The sequence below is a fragment of the Ursus americanus genome, chromosome 4, assembly GCF_024610735.1.
Source record: "Ursus americanus isolate L20-20 chromosome 4, mUrsAme1.1.p, whole genome shotgun sequence".
Lineage (NCBI taxonomy): Eukaryota > Metazoa > Chordata > Mammalia > Carnivora > Ursidae > Ursus > Ursus americanus.
In genome coordinates this window covers 43,990,057-44,008,196 of record NC_142130.1, presented here as the reverse complement: position 1 = coordinate 44,008,196, position 18,140 = coordinate 43,990,057, and the positions used below count along the sequence as shown (strand labels likewise).

At 44.9% G+C, this 18,140-nt stretch overlaps 1 protein-coding gene across 1 annotated transcript in view; it reads right to left on the bottom strand.

Moving 5' to 3' along the window:
• The window catches only part of CCDC80 (coiled-coil domain containing 80), a 35,372-nt gene that overhangs the window by 16,049 nt on the left and 1,183 nt on the right, over window positions 1–18,140 (bottom strand). The window contains exons 2-3 of the mRNA XM_045785187.2: window positions 16,151–18,057; window positions 8,265–8,421 (exon numbers count right to left, since the gene is read on the bottom strand). Of these exons, the coding sequence (XP_045641143.2) occupies window positions 8,265–8,421; window positions 16,151–18,046 (2,053 nt within the window). The 5' untranslated portion in view covers window positions 18,047–18,057. The remainder of the gene's footprint in view (window positions 1–8,264; window positions 8,422–16,150; window positions 18,058–18,140) is intronic.

Below are 18,140 nucleotides of genomic sequence, written 5' to 3'. Positions count from 1 at the left end.
AGATGACTGAGGAGGGACAGAAGGGAACGTGAACTCTGTTACACGCTGGTGGGGACCTGTCCTGCAACTGGGGCATTGGCCTGGGTGTCCATCCTTGAAGGACCTCAATTCCAAAAGTCAGTGGCCAATATCAGGTTGCAGTAGATTCCTTCATGTATTTGTTCTTCCATGTCTGACTACAGACAGCAATGACTGCAGAAAAATTCAGCTCCAGCCACAACTTATTAATCACCAACTGTGTGCCAGGCATTACGTTTGAAACTTCCATCCATGATGGCTTCTTCTCTGTGATATTCACAGTATGTCTCCTTCTCCCACCCTGTCCTACCTGAGTTTAGGCGTTCCACCGATGTCCCTGCACCACATCAGCCCCTCCCATTGCTTCAGAAGTTTCTTATCTCCTCTAGCAGTTTTTCGAAGCATGAGCCACTGTCTACCTTCATCACAACTACCCGAGGCACTTGTTAACATCACAACCCATGAACAGGAGGGGCAGCGGGAAAGGGAGAGAGAACCTCAAGCAGACTCCACGCTGAGCATGGAGCCCGACTCAGCGCTCAATCTCACGAACCTGAGATCATGACCCCACTGAAAACGACAGTCGGATGCTTAACAGACTGCACCACCCAGGGGTCCCAGGAATCTGCATTTTAACAAGTTTTCTGGATCACTGTTATGTGGTCTAAGGACAGAGAACAAAGACAGGTTAAAATCCAAATCCTAGACATAGCAACCAAGGCCATTTTTGTCCTGGACTCAGCTGACCTTAGCTAGCTGATCTCTGAACTCTTCCAAATATTATGCTCCAGGCTCTATTTTCAGTTTCTAGAAATATGCCTTCTCTTTCTGGAATGCTATCCCTTCCACATGGGAACTAATTACCTGTCAACCTGTCTTTACCTCATCTGTGTACTCACAACACTTTTATACCCTCCTGCAATCATGCTTGTCACCTCGTATTGCAACCAGTGTTTATGCACCTATTTTCCCACTAGATACGAACAATTCATCAATAGGGACTGACCTTTGATCATCTCTAAATCCCTGTAGCCTGGCACACATAAACACTAGGCACAGATTTGGTAATCATGAAATTTCTTCCCTAAGAATGATGTCACGTTAAAAAAAAAAAAAGAGGGTAGTGAGGGATAGAGTAAAGAAGGTGAGCAATTCTGGGTCTTTCTAAAGAACCCACCATCCAACCCTTACACTTCTTTATCTTGTGAGCCTAAAACACAGCCAGTCTAAGTGTAATTTGAGAAAACTCATCACATAGATTTATTTTCTAAATTTGGGTTTTCACCCAAATAATAATTGCATTAATCATATTTTTTTATTTTCTATATAGTATGATCTCTTGACATCTTAAAAACCCTTTCTGACTGGGAAGAGACTGCCCCTTCCAAGGCTAGCCAATTCTTGGAGACAGCAAAAGGTCCAGCCTGCAGCAGCTCTCTGAAATGCAAGCCATCGAACCCCATGCCCTACCTCCTCGATCTGGCACATGCACCCCAGGAAACAGTATTCCTCTGCTTTAATCATCCCAGGTTCAGATACCAGGCAACTAGAGACCACTCCTATCGCGCAAAGCCTGCTGAAACCATTCAAACTAACCAATCAGAAACTATTCACCGTGTTCTTCCTTGCCTTTTTCTTGGGAACTCCAATAAAGGCAGTGACCTAGGCTCTCCCTTCCCTGTTTTTGCTTCTGCTTTCTGACCCAACCCTGGCTCCTCTTGTGGCCCTGGGAGGCGTGCTGCCGTTTCCTCTCTGGGACCCATGAGCAATAAATTCTATTTTCCTTTGACATTCTGATCTTTTGAGTGTCATTCACTGTGTTGCCTCATTCACCACCATACCTTAATAAACCCTGTCCAGGGGTAACAGGCAACATAGATCAACTGTGTTTATATGGCATTTAAAATATAACTATTCTATTCAAGAATTCAACACAGGCCAAAGCTATGTATAAATCTGAAAGCAAAGACTCCCGCAGAAGTTGAATTTCTTTGATCTCAAGAATATTTCTGGGATTGCTGAGCAGTCTGTAGATTAATCTCAGTTAGGAGACCGTGGCCTCCAGCAATGGGATTCACTTTTTTTTTTTTATTGGAAACAGACCAATTTAAATGACTTTGTAGTGAATTCCCTTATTCCCATTTTACTGTTTGAGTGGTTGGTTGTCTGCCTACTACCTCATTGTGAGATGAGTGTGGATGACGTCTACAGGTGGGACTAGTCGGGCCATTCCTGATCACAACATTGCTGCTTTTACTAGATCTCTAGAAAGAGCAACTTGTCCCATCTATGAAGAAAGTGTCCTCCCAGGTTCTTTTCTGTCCCACAGACTGACTCTATCAAAACTTAGAAGTTATTTAAAATTTATTTGAAAAATACATTTAGAAATTTTTAGTGACTCCACATGGTTTACCAAATAAATTTTGGATTCTCTGGCCTGGTTATTTGGAACCCTTCTTTTTCCCTCTGTTCTACACTTAACCTTCTGCTCGAAAGCAAACCTAGGGGCAAATCAGAACCACTTGAGCAATGTTTTAAAAACATAAATTCCCAGACCTCATTCCCAAACTGGCTCAGTATCTTGGAATGGGGAAGGGAGCCGGAATCTGAATTTTCATTCTAATTTATAAAGAATACCTATAAATTGAGATTAAAAAGAACAATCCTGAGGCACCTGGGTGGCACAGTCGGTTAAGCATCTGAGTGTTGGTTTCGGCTCAGGTCATGATCTCAGGGTCATGAGACTGAGCTCCGCATTGAGCTCCGAGCTCAGCATAGAGTCTGCTTGAGATTTTTCTCTCTCCCTCTGCCCCTCCCACTCATGTACTCTCTCTGTATTTCTCTCAAATAAATAAATCAATCTTTTTTTTTTTAAAGAACAATCCAATAGAAAAATAGGCAAAGGGCACTAAAAACAAAATATAAATGCTTCCTAAACATATGAAAAGATGTTCAATCATACTCAGAAGAAGAAAAATGCAACCCAACAACACACTGCACTAAGATACCATTTTTCATATACCATATTGGCTAAAAACATTCACAAGTTTGGTTTTACACTGTGTTGGAGAGATTTGGGGAAATAGACCCTCTTACACATTGCTGGTGGGATGGCAGTATGGTACACCTCGTGTGGAGAGAAATCTGGTGATATCTAACAAAACTAAATACATTTTCCATTTGGCCCAACTATCCTGCTTCTCCGAATCTGTTGTAAAGATAGACCCACATAGATAGAGTGACGTGGGGATAAGGTAACTTACTGTGAAATTGCTTATAATAACAAAATACTGAAAACAATCTAAGTGCCCATTAACGAGGGGACTGGTTAAATAAACTGTGGTAGAATCTCACAATGGCTTGATGAAGAATGAGGACAATTTCTACATACTCCTAAAGGAAGGTCTTTAGGAAATATTTTTTAGGTGAAAAAAGTAAAGTTCAGAGTAGTATAAATACAATATTTTGTACTAAAAAGGGGGAATATAGTGCTTATATTTATTTGTATTTACATAAGAAGCACTAAATTCATAAATAAGAAATCATAAAAATACCTATGGGGCAGAGATTAATACAGTATAGCGGTCAGGAATGGGTATAATGTTTGTCGGTCTATACCATCCTATGTAGCTTTGACTTCAGAATCCAAAACATGCATCATCTCTTCAAGAAATTAAATAAAAACAAAAGTACTTTGATGGAGTCATCACCTATGAAAAAAATCTCCATTTTCAAGGCCCCTCCAATAAATTAACCCACTTTTCAAAATTCTCTGATATTTACCCCTTCTCTAATGACTGCAATTGTAAGAGCTTATCCCTCCAGCATATTCTTTAAGCACTTCTTTTGAACAATTGACTTATCAGGTGCTTTTCACCCCTTGATCATCAGGGGTTGGTCTTGACACTGATACACTTGAAAGGCAGGAGGACAGTGAAATGGGGTGACTAAACAACCTGGGGGCGGGCTCCCCAGCCTCTAGGGCACACAAGTGATTGATAATCAGAGATTGAATAAACAGGGAGGGACACCCAGCCAGTGTCTGTGAATCTGCTCACGCACCCAGCCTGGCCTCCCAACACAAGGTGGCAGAGTCTAGAGAAGGCACCTGCCAGACTTTGTCACCACTGATGAAAGGAGGAGTTGGGGCAGAGGGCCAAATTTTCAGGTACTCCTGAGGGAAAGTGACATTTCTACATTGTTAGGAGCTGGGGAAGCTTGTCCATAAAGAACAATTCTCTTCAATAGGATCAAAGAGAGTATTAGGCTGAAACAGAGTCTATTGTTCTCACCTATAAAAGGTATTTTAGAAATTCACCCATGAATTCCTTATTCATATGACTATGGAATCAATTTCTCTCCTGTTGTCCCATCCAGCCACATCCCCATCAACTTTCCACCTCCTTTTTCATCGAATACCCTCAAACTCTTCTTCCTTCAAAGGAAGCTTTAAAGAACTTCCTCTGCCTCATAAAAATATCCTGTTGTTATAGCCCTTAAAAGCTGGTGATTGAATATCAGTGTCAAATATTTTTCATCCCTGTATCTTGCTAAGAGAAAAACATGCTTCCTGTGTTTTCCCCTTATTTCTCTTTCTGTTCTGCAGTAAAGTACCTTTATTATTTTTTTTTATATTTATTTGAGAGAGAGAGAGCATGAGCAGAGTGGAGAGGCAGAGGGGGAGGGACAAAGAGAAGCAGACTCCCCGCTGATGCCGGGTTCGATCCTAGGACCCTGGGATCATGACATCAGCTGAAGGCAGATGCTTAACTCACTGAGCAACCCAGGCGCCCCAGTAAAGTGCCTTTAGCCAGCTACTTCTTCCTATCTGGCACACTTAGTCTATAATCCATCCTCTTCATATATACACCAATTTTTTCTATTCAATTGATATTTTAAATACCACTAACTATTAGGAATGCTTTTATGTGCTATGTCTTTCTAAACTCTCACATATAATATTATTTATCTTGGATGGCAAAACCAGATGGGCTTATTCCGCGTTGCAATTTGCTCAGACTTGAGTGACTTTCATTAGGCTAATGACTGAAATCTTAAAGTAAACTTCCTGGTATCTGTAGACCCATCATCTATAGTCCAAATACATTTAGCAAAATGGACCAGCTGGTGAGTACAGCCCACAGTGTAGTTGGATGTGGGTCTCTCTTTTTAAGGCCCAGTAAAAGTCTGGAAGAGTATAGAGTGCTTGATTTATTTCTAAGGAAAGTAAGGCCATCTGATAGGTTTCCAGCTGAAAATCGGTCAAGGCTAGAGTTTGGTTCACTGAGTCCATGGTGCACGCCAATTCCTGTTTTCCCATGGCTGGCTCCCAGTCTTGGCTGAAAATTCTGTGGCCTTTCCCATAAGGAGGGTAAGCTGGGACATAACACCAGGAGAGAAAGGCCTTCCAGGAATTAAATGAGGAACAAAAGAGAAGCCCCCCCCCCAGATCATGTCCAAGTTGCCATTCAGGGAGAGGCAAACACCCAAAGCACAATACCTGACTTCCAATAGGGCAAGAAAAAACCCCTCAGTGCCTCTACGGCTCATATTCAATCCAGATGTCTAAAAAACAGCAGGATTAATGCTAAAAATTTGCCAGGGCAGCACCAGATGCTTAGAACAGTTGGGACCACATAGAGGCTGAAGTAGAACATATAATGATTTTTCCAAATTTTTCCAAAATAAGGAATGAGGATTCTTTGTGTAAGGGTTGGTGGGCCACACATTTGACACTGGGAACACCTGGCAGGGAGGCCTTTCGTCGCCAGCCGGCACCAGTTTCTGCACTGGATTGAATACCTACTTCCTCTCTAGACATCTGGATTGTAATTAAGCTCACTGGATCTTGCTACTATTTGAAAATCCAGAGGCAAATGGTTGAATCTCAGTTAAACACTAAATACGTGGCTTTGCAGTATTAGTCTTTTGGGCTTTGGTTTTATTACCAGGAGTAGTAATGCACCTTGCGACCTGGAAGGGCAGTTGTGAGGGTTCCTTGTCAACATTCTGTAATCAGCAGAAAGCAATTACGAGTGCTTTTTAATTACAGGTGCTCTAGTCCCTGTGACAGCTCATTGAGCTCCACATGCCTTCCAGAAAAAATGGTGATGATGACCACATAATAGTGTTTATTACACGGCAGATCTTTATAGGTGTTATCTTACTAAATCCTCACCACAGCCTGTGAAATAGATATAATTATTTTCTAGGCTGAGGTTTAGGAAGCAACTTGCCCCAAGTCACACAACAAGTAAGTTGGGACTGTAGATTTGAACCGGTCCGTTTGACTCTAGAACTTCTTTTGTGTCTTCTGTTTGTATGATTATTGTTGTGGTTAAGGGCTTTGTTGTTGTTGTTCTCCCTACCAAACATACATGCAGCACAGGGGTTAATGTCCACAAACCACTCACCGATCCACAATGTTTTATGATGGGACATCGGAAAGAATGGTATTTATTTTTCTTTGGCGCTAATTCAGGGGAAGGTGAGCTAATAAAGACAGAGAATGAATAACCGAAACTTCGTATCTGAATAAATTCTAGAGGCCTGCTGTACAATATTGTGCCTATAGTTACCAATACTGTATTGTGCACTTAAAAATTAGTTAAGAAGATTGGCCTCAGGGCACCTGGGTGGATCAGTTGGTTAGGCATCCCACTCTTGATTTCAGCTCAGGACATGATCTCAGAGTTGTGAGATCGAGCCCTGTGTCAGGCTTGGTGTTAGGCATGGAGCCTAATCAGGGTTCTCTCTTTCCCTCTGCCCCTCCTCATCTCTCTCTGTCTCTCTCCCTCTTTTAAAAAAAAAAAAAAGGTTGGGATCACATGTTTTAACCACATTTTTTTTTTTAAGTAGGCTCCACGCCCAGTGTGGAGCCCAACATGATGCCTGAACTCATGACCCTGAGATCAAGACCAGGCTGGGCCCAAGAGTCAGATGCTTAACCATCTGAGCCATCCAAGCGCCCCTTAACCACAATTTTTTTTTTTAAAGATTTTATTTATTTATTTGACACAGAGACAGCCAGTGAGAGAGAGACAAGCAGGGGGAGTGGGAGAGGAAGAAGCAGGCTCCCAGCAGAGGAGCCTGATGCGGGGCTTGATCCCAGAAAGCCGGGATCACGCCCCGAGCTGAAGGCAGATGCTTAACGACTGAGCCACCCAGGTGCCCCCTTAACCACAATTTTTAAAATATGATTTAGAAACTAGACAATATCCAAACCAAATTGACATTATCATGACATAATTATGACTGCTATGTGTTCTATTACATCAAGATCACATGGCAGAAACATCTGTGAGATAATGTGTTATATATATAGAAGTTAATTGTTAACTAATGGGGAAAATATGTCTTATATTCTTTCCGAGGAAATGTATTTTATGAAAAATATGCAGGATGTGCAAATGGTGAAATATGAAGGACTTCCACTGTAGTTAAAATAAAAAAATTTAAAAAGTAGAGAATGCATGAAGGGGAAAAGTTTTTTTGTGTTTTTTTTAAACATAAAGCCCCAGAGATGTAATAATTATAAAAGAAACTGGGTGGGTCAGATCTGGGGCTTCTGACTCTGCGACCAAACTACTCACAGTAAGTCTTGCAACATTCCCATGAGAACTGCAAGGAGTTAGACAGCTGCCCAGTGCTGAGCTGGACGCCTCGTGAGCCTCACACGCACCATTAATATGAAAAATTGTGAAAACTCTACATTCAGCCAAATTCTTCGGCTCTCCAAAAGGACTTGGGTGCAGTTCAGTCCATATTTTCAGTGACTTTTCATTTCGCTGAACAGCCTTTCTCAGCCCTCCCCAGTCCTGCCAGAGTCAAGTGCTTCCAAGGGTCTGGCAGTCCCCATCTGTGAGTGAGTCACCTGCAGCATGAAGCAGGAAGATCAGATGGTATTATTCACAGGCAAGGAGACTCCAGATCCAGAAGAAACCGTCTACATACCTTTCTGGCTCTCCCACCACTGTATTACTTCTCTCATTTTTCTCCGCCTTATTGACTTTCAAACCATAGAATGCCTGCATATTATTTTTCATTTGTGAAGTGCTGAAAACTTAACACCAGAACCATCCAGAATAGTTACGTAAATAGGTAGGTAAACTGGCCTTTGTTACCACAAGGAAAGAGCCCTCCGAATATCTGAATTTTCCTCTTAATTCCCCACTGACCTCTCCCATAAAGTTTGTCCCACCTTAGGTATGAGAAAACCAATAATGTAATTAAAATGTTTAAGAAACCTAGCTGGAAGTGGTCGATTTTCATGGTGCTGTTGTTGACAGGGCCAAAGATGGTGATCACGGAGATTTTCCTGGTGGCCATCTTGCAGAAACTTTCCAGATACTCATCTCGCTGCTGCACATACATGTTGTTCTCAGCCTTCGGAGCCGTGATCAGCTAGAGGTGGGAGGAGGAGAGCAAATATTCATTCACAGTGATAGTTGTACACAGAGGCAAAATCCAAAGGGATAATTTGGAATAGAGGGCTGGTAGTGACTGACGCTAAAGTCAACTCAACCGAAGTGTTCTATTGGACAGTTAGCATAACTCGAGCCAAAACAGGCCATTTGGAAAGGCCCCCTGTTTTGTAATGGCTCCAGATGCTTTAGAGTTTTCTGTTCCCACTAGTTATCTTTACTACTAGTCTTCATGTGTCCTAGCTTTCTCATTAGTGAACTCCGCTCAGGAAGACTTATTTTGCAAGGCTATTGTGAACGTTACATGAATACCAGACATGTAATCATTGTTCAGTAAGTGCTTTCCCCCTTCCTTCCTTTTGGTTTTTATTATCCTAATGGGCTGCTCAGACATTTGTGAATTCAGTGGTTACTACTCTTTTGTTTCATGTTCCATAGGGTTGAGAGAGCTTCATAGCCGTTGTGACTTCAAATCCGTACATAGATTCTGTTTCATTTTTAACATACTTTACTAGGCAACCTTGCCGAAAATTTGTAGGATGGCCTCGTGGCCTGTGTTTTATCACACAGTATATATTCATTGTCACACTGGGCCTGTACAGAGCTCCTGGCAGACCTCTTTGACACTGGAGTCCCCCATGACAGGCTGGACTTTGCTCTTTCAGTTCTGCCTTCTATAATTCAGGCCTGGCATTTTTCAACAAGCTCCTGTGAGTCTTTTAAGCTCAGTGTGAACCCCTGACTTCTGGGGAAAAAAGAGAAAAGACGGAGCAAAAAGAAAGAGATGTTATAGTCACCAGAGCCATCTGGGAAAGCGGATTTTATAATTTTGGATAAAAGGAGGATACCCTTCATTTTTAGGGCTTCTGTTGAATGCTCTAAGAATGTCTCAAAGTTTCCATCTAACTGGATATAAAAGCTTTTCTACTTCCTTGATTATGTTTGTAGCCTTTTCCTGAGCCTTCTCCAGTTTTACCAGGTTTTTCATGAGTAGAGACCAGAACTCTGTACCACACCCCACGAGTGGGTGGGCCTGGTGCTGTTCACCCTGGAGGTGGAAGGACATGGACTTGCATTCTGATGATGAGCAGGTCTTTGTTGAGCTCTCTGACCCCAAATAGCTCACTAGGCTGCTGTCTGCATGAACACTGTCTGTTCACCCTTTGCTAACTCATCACTTGGCTTAGAGACCAGGCTCTATACACTTTCTCAAATCTGACCTCGTTCAAATTTATCAGCCACTTTTCTACTCACCCATCTAACCTTATAAAATGTTTCTGAAGTTTGTGGCTATTAGCTTGGCATTTTTCAGAGGGCAAGTCGCCATGTTGTTCATCTCTTCCAAACACTTTATCGAAATGGTTAATACATCTGCCCCCAGCTTGATACCGCTATTTATCCTTCTCTGACAGAAATGTGCTTATTGGTGCCTGCAGGCTTTCCCTTTTAAAAATTCCTTGTGCTTGACAAAATACTATCCTTCGTGGAAATCAAAGTGCATTCAATAACTTCTGAGCGGAACATTAACAAAGATTTTTCTGGGATGAAGCTATTTTTTTCCTCAGGTTGTTATTTATTTAAGTGGTCATGATTTTGTTTATTTTTGATTTTGTGTTTATATTCCTGTTCAGATGGACAGGGTGGGTAGGACATACTTATTTTAGAAATGTAATTTCCCAAGAGGACAAATAATATTTTCCCAAATTTATTCATTGATTCATACTTAGCCATAACAAAGATTTAAAGTGGCTATAAAAAGATATGGTGATGGTATTTTTGCTTTGTTAGTTTTCAGTTGGTTTTATGATGTTTGAACATATTTCTCCAGGTTTGGATGGTGGCCCATATCTTGGCGCTTTATTTTCAGTTGATATGTTTTAAGTCTTTCTTTCTGGCCGTTCTTTGCTCACACACACACTATTTTGAAATAGATGAACGTTTAAGTGAAAACACAAAATAGCCAGAAACCAAGGTGAGATTTACTGGTAATGATTTTGAGTTTCCTTTTCTAAATGAAGGATATACCCCAATTTAGAATCTACTTAGAGGAGTCTAGAGCACAGCTGCCCACATGCTAGACGACTGACTGATGGTTACCTGCCTCTGTAACTCCGAATCCATACATCAATTCTATTTCATTCTTAGACTTTGCCATGGACCTTTATAGCCCACGGACGGACCATGATAGGACAGGATTTCAAGAGTCCTCACAGCTCCCTTTGGTCCGTTTCTCCCTCTTGTGAATAACTGGGAACTTCAGACAACATAGAATCGCACGGAACCTCATCCTCCCCTGCCTGGCAGCTTCTCTCAGTACCTCTGAACACAGTAGCCTTAGGCCACTGGATACCCAGTGGGAATCAACATAAATAAATAAAGAGCTCTGATGTTTATTTTCGCCTCGGGACCTGTGCCCAGGGATGCCTTCACCTACCCGTGAGGTGACGTTTATTTTGCATGACTCACTTCCTCCCTCTGCAACCTGGCCCCAGGCTCTCTCTTGCTAACCTTTCCTCCCATTCCTCCCTTACATGACCTCTTCACTCCGTAGCCAGACCGGTCTCCGTTATGAAATGAAAGGAATCTGGGCAGAGTGGCACAGAGAAAGGGTGACTGTAGTCAAAGAGGAAGGGACTGCATTTGCTCCTAGTCCAACGTTGGCTACCTTGTAGCCTCCACAAGGCCACTTAACCTTATGAACCTTGGCTTTTGCGTCTTTACAATGGAACCACTTTCCTGACAATAGTAGTGAGAATCAAGAAAATAAAAAATATATACATGGGGCGCCTGGGTGGCTCAGTCATTAAGCGTCTGCCTTCAGCTCAGGGCGTGATCCCGGCGTTATGGGATCGAGCCCCACATCAGGCTCCTCTGCTATGAGCCTGCTTCTTCCTCTCCCACTCCCCGTGCTTGTGTTCCCTCTCTCGCTGGCTGTCTCTATCTCTGTCGAATAAATAAATAAAATCTTAAAAAAAAAAAAAAATATATATATATATATATATATATATATATATATATATATATACAGGTACAGGCTGTGTGCACGCAAGCACCACATGCGTACGCTGCCTCTGAAGAGTTGACTCATTTCCTTCTTCTGCCTTGGCCCCTATCACCACTTCCACCCAGAAATCTCTCCCCTTCCCTCCACCTTAACTGCATGCAGGCAATCTTCAAAGGCAGCATCCTCCTTAACCTCTTTCCTAGCCTACAATAGTCACTTTCTCCTTTGAATTGCTGTTCAAATGCTGGTCCATGTTCCTCAGTTTCCATAGATCATTCCAGCCAGAGGAGAGGAGTAGTGGTCCCCTGCTTAGGAGTGTCTAGATGCCCCCTGCAAACCAGCTGATAAAGACCCCTCTCCCCTTGCATTTAATCTGCAGCTCCAGCTCGCATCGGGGACCGTAGAGGAGGCTATCATGTGAACATATTTCAGCCACTCTTTCCCTGTGTGCTGACACTTGTATCCCATTCGTTGTTGAGTTTGGCAGTATTTCAAACGGTGTTTAAAATGGTAGCCGTGTCCAATCCCCTCTCCCTAAAAAGAGCATCCTAGAACTTCTCAGTAAACATTATTGTCTGACACTTGGACTCTTTCCAGGTTGGTGGTGATAAATCAGGGCATGTATCATGAATTCAGAACTGTGTTGTGGTTCTTTCTCAGGTTTATGTTCTAATTGGTGTGTTGGCACAAGGAGCCTCAGAATATAATGAAGCCAGTTTGCATAAGTGAAGGGAGCCAACAAGAGCGGGAAGATGCTAGACGAAGATATTTTAAGTCTCAGCTTATTCAAAGCACTGTGTTAGGCTCACAACACTAGATTTTTACAGGATTCTGAAAAGTAACATTCAAGCCAGTAGTATGCCTTAGTAAAGCAGGGCTTTATGTCCCCTTCTAAAATTAAACCAAATAAGTAGATTGTTATCCCAATATCCAAATTTCTGAGGTAGGGTTAAAAGTGTGAACCTCATTGAATTACAGGACGTTCAGTCTCCAGAGTGCTTAAACTTGATCTTGAGTCTACGTAATTCCATATTATGAGGCTTCTTGCTAACTGACAAGTAGGTACATCTCAGGGCACAAAATGCTGCTTTTCAGCTCTACTCCAAATAGTCCATTTAGTGATAAATGGCTTTTCTATATTCTTACCCTTGTCAATCCCAAACCGACACCAACCAGTCTGAGGGGTTAGGTCAACTGGGATTCAATCTATTGCTCTCGATGACCCCCAGGCAAGCCAGACAGCTCAGGTGCAGAGAACCAGCTGGGCATTAAGGTCAGAAACTCTACACTGTTGCTTAGCACAAAACGTTGACGATTGATAGACCTTATCATTTATCCGAGTGGTTTAAGGTTAAAAGTGAATTTTAAAACATCTGTATTGATTAACTAACAGGATGATTTCTCAGTTTCTCCTTCACTTTGTGGCATAGGCCCACTGAAGGCTCACACCCCCAGGATGCAGAATGGGGGGAGTGGCTGGAGTATGAATGTTAAAATCAAACAGACCTGAGTTCTAATTCTGCCTTGGCCATGTATTAGCTACACACCTTGGGAAACTTCTCAAATTCTCTAAGCTTCTTTCCTTGACTTTACAGTGGAATTAACGAGTCCTTCCTCTTGGGGTTGTTATGACAGTTAAACCACGCAGCTCTGGCAAAACACTTTGCAGGATGTGCCTTTTTCTGTTTACAGGCTGAGAGGCAGGGGCTTTGAAGGACCTCTGGCCTCAGAATAGGACACCTGGTTCTACCTGCAGCTCCTCGGAAGGCCCCTCGGATGCTGTTCACCATGGCGGCCATTGTTTCTCTCAAAAATGGATTAAGGAGAGGCTACATGATGTTTTCACATCTGAAGAATGATATAAATAGATGTAAAGCCCTAGGGGCTTACGATACATTGTAGTTGGACACCAGATTACTGAGAAACTAGAAAGAAGAGCTAAAGTCCCGCGTGACTTCTTGGAATGTAACCTCATTTCAGTTTCAATGCACTGGGTTCGGTTGAGGCCAGCTGGAGGTATAGGTCGTCAGCCCTCTTTTTACAGCTCGGAGAGTGCTAACTAAGCCTGAATGAATGTTAATTGAACCACTGAACTTCCTGAATAACATCAGCATGTGTAATAGGAAAAATGAGTGGAAAAGAGATAAATGGCACCAACCAGCTCTTTCTCCCAGAAACCCAAGTCTCCTCTCTGCCTGGTGCAACAGATCTCTTTTCTCTCCATCTTTTGATGTTGCATCATGTTGATTTCATCTTTGTCTTTTCTAATCCGTTCCTAGTTTAGATATTAGCTCTTCAGAAAACACATTTCTGATATGACCATCAGCTGGGCACATGTGGGATGGCAAGACTGAACCGCCTCCTGTTGGTACTTTCTTCCTAATAACAAACCTGGTTCTCTCACCAGCCCCAAAGAGCAACGCTGCCATGAGCCACCCCAGCTGGTTTCTGGTTTGCCTCACATGACATCAGCAGAGGCTGTCGTTTGAATTTCATTTGCTAGTAATTTACGATCAGGGATGCTGTTTAAAGCAGAAAATACCCAGCTGGGCTTTCAAACCCCTGACTAAGGGAGTAGAGCGAAAGGGGAGAAATGAAAGGCGTGACTAATATCGGGGATAGAGGATGAAAACCTCTTTCTTTGGACTCACAAACCAGGGGCGATGGAAGTATTTGCCAGATGGGTGCACAGTTACAATCCTGACATTTTACCCATGATTATTTCCCCCCTGCTTAAGACCTGCCCACGAGGAACACTTCACCTGCCCTGTTGGCTAAATGGCCAGGGTTGGGTGATGTGCTTTAGCAGCTAGACCAAGTCCCGGGTCCTCGGGCAGGGCACACCGCTAAGGCTGGCCCACGCCTCGAAGAGAGCACTTGGCTCCCTTGGGTTCTGTAACAAACATTTAAGTACCAGGTAGAATTCTCCTCTGAAATGAATGATTCTTTTGGCTCTGACGAAAATATTCTCATTTAAATTTATGTACTCTGAAAATAACCAAGTAGCTGTTAAACTGCTCTAGCAGACAGCCTGTCCTCTGCTAACTAAGTTCCATACTTTAAGGCTTTGGTTCAAAATGAGTAAAATATATAAAAAATGCATAACAACACACACACAAGCCTGCAGAATCAATGAAAACTTATGTCTTGTTCTACTGCACAGGTAAACCACCGTGGAACAGCTGAGAGAATTTTGGGACATGCCCCACCCATGATAAACACCACCAGCGACTCTGCTCTGAGTAACATTTCAAATGCATATTTAAACTTTTTGAAACCACTGAAGATAAATGGACACCAGAGCCTCTCTGCTCAGATCATTAATCCAAATTTAGACCAGATTGGAAAAACTAAAAGCCCCTTTGAGATATGCCTTGAGAGAAGAGTGCCTGTCTCTTTGGGTGGGGATAATGCAGGGTGCTGTCACCCTATGCCTTGTTAGTAGGACAACTGCTGTGCTCAGTGTCTCCTTCCCACCCATGTATCCGAAAAAAATCTTTCCTGACCCACACTGCCTGACATTAATTTACTGATCCCTTTCTCCAAAGTGACTGTATTGTACCTTCTCCTCCTTGACAGCCTGGAGTAAAATGACAGCACTTAGAAGGGGTAGAAATCTTGGAAGGGCCCTAAAAAGGGGGGCGAGGAGACATGGAGAGGGGAAGGAGCCATTCTCACATGACTGATGAGAACTGCCCTTACATTTAGGATGGGATTTATTTCTGTCCAAAGGCTTCCTTTGGCTTGGCTAGATTCTTTAATTATTCTTTGGATAGAGGCTAGTAATGGCCAAAAGAGAGAGCTCCTGAGATGGACCTTTGACTTGCTCCATATCAGTGGCTTCAGAAACACAGGCAAAGTGGGAGAAAGACTTGCTTGTCTCCTTTTGCACACACACACACACACACACACACTCATTTGACAGAGGCTCAGGAGAAACTGACATCCGTCTCTAGCATTTTGGAAATTGGAACAATTAACCCAGCTCTCCACATTGTCTTTTTGGCCTCTTACTAGAAGTTGGGCAGTGATGGGGGAGAAAATCTTTAAGGGGAGAAGACTTCAACTAGCTGGTTTTAAAGTATTCGTGAGGGTCACGCCAACAAGGAGCCTTCCTCATTCCCGGTCATACCCACTCTGCACCCAGTCTGCCTTCCTTTCCTCTTTGAGGCTTCCACTCTGATATAGACCTAATTAGGAGAAAAAGGAGACACTTTACCATTTCCCCATACACATGCTTCTAGTTCCTAAGCTCATGAAGAGATACATCCTTTTCCTAAGTTGTGACCAGAGTCAATGCATGCCGCGTTAGGAACTCCTTCGTTCTTCTTTTATTCTTTGACCTTGGTAAAAGAGAGCTCTACCCAGAACTATCCGTTAGAAGAGAGTTAAAGATAGGGGATGGGTACTGACAGGTTTGGAAGGAGCCGAGCATAGGTAATTCCCCGGGCTTCTGTCCAAGGGCCTCCGGCCATTGAGTCCGGACCTTAGGGCCACGGACCTGTGTGGACAGAGGTTCAGAGAGCACTAAACCAAAAGGAGCTACTGGCCTGGCTGCCCCTTCTGGACGAACGTCCTGATCTTGACATGGCACGGATTCGGCCACAGCCTGCCATCCGGCAAGACGATTTTAGAAAAATAACAAAGCAAACTTAACATGCCCTGCCTCAGCCCACAGAACAATGCCGGGGAGAGGATTACTTACAAGCAGCCTTCGTTTGCCTTCAAAGGACCCCAGCAGATCGGTCACCGACTTCCTGGGACTCTGAGCGAAGTGTTTGGTGGTGGGTTTCAGGTAGCCCTCCTGCTCTGTTTTACCTGCTTTCTTCTTCTTGCTCTTCTCTTTCTCCTGCCTGCTCTTTTTCTCAGCCTTCTCCTTCTTCACCTGCTTTTCACTCTTGAGTAACTTGTCTGCTTTCTCATTTTTCACCTTTTTTTTCTTCTCCTTCTCAGGTTTCTCCAGCTTGTCGTGCTTTTTCGATTCCTTTGCTTTTTTGGGGGGAATATTCCCCACCTGCAGCTCCTCCTCCAGCTGGGAGGCAGTAGGCCTGCTCAGGTCGTACTTACTCTCATACTCATTGCTCAGAATTTTGTCCTGGGCTTTCTTTTTGGGAGGTTTCCCCTTGGCTGGCTTGTGAGGACCCGGCACCACACTCGGGTCCCGGGGGCCATGCTCCCGCCTGTCTGTGCGGTTGTCCCGGACACGACCCGCGCCCGCCCTTGTGCTGTGCTCTGAGATGGTGGTGGGAGGGGCAGCCGTGAAGCTCTCGAAGCTGGTGGCCTTGCTGGGCCTCCTGGTGGTCTGCAGCCTCTCCCTGTGCTGCTCCTTCCTGGCCTGAGGGTAGAGATTCTCTGAGGCCACGGGCTCCCTGGCAGGGGCCACCTCCGCCGTTGCGGGGGGCCTGTGGGCATCCGAGGAGGGGTGCACCCTGGGGGTCCAGGGCCTCTGGGTGGTGGGAAAGGCCGTGGTGGTCGTCAGCCTCGCAGCGGCAGTTACCACCCGAGAGGCGGCCCGGGGCGCTGTTGGGACGGCGGCAGGAGGCACGGCGGTGGCCCTTGGGGCTGCAGGCGGCGGGGGAGGGGGGGCCGTGGTGGTGGCCGGCTTTCTCAGCACCTTCAGCCGACTCTCTCTGGTCGGTGGGACTTGGGCTCGCCTCTGGTCGTCCTTCCTCTTCTCACCGCTCCCGCCCGGCTTCCCTGCCCCTCCGCCGTCGTTCCCCTCCTCCACCACCTGGCCCTCGACCCCAGAGGCCTTACATTTTTGGACAAAACCCTTCTGCCTGATTTTCTCTATCTTGCGGATGGGGCCTTGGTCGATGATCTCGTACAGGGCCTCCAGCCTGACGGGGTAGGGGTAGCGCTCCTCGACCTGCAGGGTCTTCTTCAGCAGCACCATGCCGAACTTGCCCGTCTCCAGCTTCAGGAAGCTCATCAGCTTTGGGATGAGGGTGGGGTCCAGGGGCCGCTCCAGCACCCGGCCCTCGCTGGTGATCCTCCGCACCTTGCCCCCCTCCTCGCCCGGCTGGTGGAAGAGCACGATCTGCTGGATGTGCCTTTCGGCCAGCTCGCAGTACACGTCGTCCTTCAGGAGGCTCATCATGAGGCGGTAGTAGCCCTCCGAGGCGTGAGGGGCCGAGATGACCCACACCCTATTCTTGCCCGCAAAGCTGGCCAGGATGTTGGGGGAGCTGGACCCAGAGGGGAAACGCAACATTCTCGAGCGCGCTGAGGACCCCTCATCTCGGATCATGTGACGGGGAGAGCTCGGGGCTACTGGTCTTTGCTTAGGTCTCAGGGGGGCCCCGGGGATGCGCCGTGGGGCTGGTGGCGCTGTTGTCGCGGGAGCTACTCTCAGCACCGGCACACTCCTCCTTCTTTGGAGAGGCGGCAGGTTTGGTTCTTCCAGAGTGGTTCTCTCAATTCCCTGAGACCTCCCTGTGTGCCTCAGAAGCCGAGCCGGCCTTCTGTTGGCTGCGGAGACCAGAGGTGCTTTGCGCCCTCCGTGGCTCCCCCTGTTCATGGCGTGGAGGTGGGGTTCTGAGCCACACACCAGCCACATTGCCAACAGCATGGTAAAACTCAGTCCCGTTCTCCATGTCATTGTGCAATCCACTTTGAAAGGCAGCGGGGTCAAAAGACAGAAAGGGAAGAGGGGGAGTGAAAAAAAAAAGAAGAAGAAAATCATTTAATTGCAA